Here is a 2500-nt window from a genome sequence, read left to right on the forward strand (position 1 = left end):
AACGATGACAAAGTTTTTTTGGAAGCAGGCAGGAGAGCTGATTCTATAGAAACCGGCAACTTCATTTCGCAAGAGCTGTTTTACGTAACAGCAAAGAAAATACAATGTCGGAAGTTAGAAACATTCCGATATTCTAAACTTCTTTATGCAGAAACTAGTATAGATCCGTTTGTCCTTCTCTAAAACTCCATGAGGGGAACCTTTGTTTATCTCAGTGTCGCCACCATCACTCTACGTGAAAACATTCATACAGAAAGAATATGAACATTTATTTAGAGAAGGGATTTCGCGGATGTGAGGAAGCCCACTGAAAAAAAACAGGGCCTTGATTAATGACCTTTGATAAAATAGATTATCACAAAAATGCGTTAACTTATCTTGAAAAAATATCTTAATTTTATATCGATGATTTCGAAATGTGTATATGTATCTGATCGTCATATATGTATATACATATATATATATATATATATATATATATATATATATATATATATATGTAAATATATATAATACATATGTATGTCTATGTATAATATAGTTTATCTATACTTATATATATATATATATTATTATATATATATGTGTGTGTGTGTGTGTGTGTGTTTGTGTGTGTGTGTTAAAGATATATAAATATATAGATATGTTTATATATTTATATATATATATATATTTATGTATATATAATGTGTGTGTGTGTGTGTGTGTGGGTTGTGTGTGTGTTGTGTGGGTGTAAATATTATATAATTATATATGTATATAGATAATATATATGTATACCTATATATATATGTATATATATTATATATATATTTATATAATATTATTAATAGATATAGACTTATATCTATATATATACTTATATATTTATATGTATATATATATATATAAAATATGTAACATATTTATATATTTAGATATATATATATATAGTTATATATATATATATACATATATATTTGTGTGTGTGTGTTCGTGTGTGTGTGTAAATTTATATAATGTATATTATCTATATACTATATATATATATATATAAATTTATTTATATCTTTTAAATATATAATGTATTTATCATATATATATTGTATATTATATATTTTACTATATATATAATATATATATTATATTTATTTACATATATATATATGTATAATATATATTATATATATATATATTAGATATATTTATATTATATATTATATATATTTAACACACATCACACATACATAATATATATTTATTTATATTTATATATTATATATATAACATTATATATTGATATATTTACACACACACACACATACACACACACACACCCACACACATATATTTTATATAAATATAATTATATATATCTATATAAATATATATATATACATCTATATAATTAATATATTTCCACAAACACACATCACACCCACACCACACACCACACACACACACACAATATATATATATTATATTTATATATTAAAGAATATATATATATATATATATATATACATATATATAGTATATATATAGTTTATATATAGTATTATATACTATATATATACTATATATATAATATATATATATATATATAATATATATATCTATTTATCTATTTCCCATGTATATGCATATACTTATACATGTGTGAGTATATTATATATATATATATTTATACTATATTAACGTCATTATATATATATATATACATATATATACATAATCCTGCATATATAACATTATATATATTTATATATAAATACACACATACATACAATACATACATATATATAATATAATATATATATATTATTTTAATTATAATATATATATATATATACATATATATTCATATATATGTATATTATTATATAATATATATTTATATATATATATATATATATATATATATATATATATTATATATACATATGATATATATATTATATATATATATATATAATATATATATAGATTTATATAGTATATATATACAAACAGACAGAAATATATATGTTTATGTATATATATAAGTATATTTTGTGTTAAGATATATATATTATATATTTATTATATATATTTATATATATATATTTACAGTAATATACACACACCAAATATATATGTATCAGTATATGTATATGTATAATGTATGTATGTATGTGTATATTATATATAGATATATATATTAATATATATAAATATATTATATATATATAAATTTATATATTATATATATATATATATTATATTATATATATATATATATATATATATATATATATATATATATATATATTGAACTTGCATACCACTCTTCGTGTTAATACAATGGAGATAATCCACTATTACCAAAACATATTTATTTGAAGATGAGATACAGTTTCAAATCCACGTAGGGCAGGATTCCTCAACGCACTTACCATGATAAATACGGATAACTACAATTATGTGATAAACAGACCGCATCGGCTATGTATGAACAACTTACCATGGCAGGAATACAAAG

General features: G+C 18.5%; 1 protein-coding gene across 1 annotated transcript in view; it reads right to left on the reverse strand.

Moving 5' to 3' along the window:
* LOC147467121 (UDP-glucosyltransferase 2-like) overlaps window positions 1–2500 on the reverse strand; it is a 45256-nt gene that overhangs the window by 42429 nt on the left and 327 nt on the right. The window contains exon 2 of the mRNA XM_086533042.1: window positions 2483–2500. This exon is cut by the window's right edge and continues 72 nt beyond it. Within this exon, the coding sequence (XP_086389168.1) occupies window positions 2483–2500 (18 nt within the window). The remainder of the gene's footprint in view (window positions 1–2482) is intronic.

This window comes from Penaeus japonicus, unplaced genomic scaffold (genome assembly GCF_977035675.1).
Source record: "Penaeus japonicus unplaced genomic scaffold, GWHDUDI00000001_assembly GWHDUDI00000038, whole genome shotgun sequence".
NCBI lineage: Eukaryota > Metazoa > Arthropoda > Malacostraca > Decapoda > Penaeidae > Penaeus > Penaeus japonicus.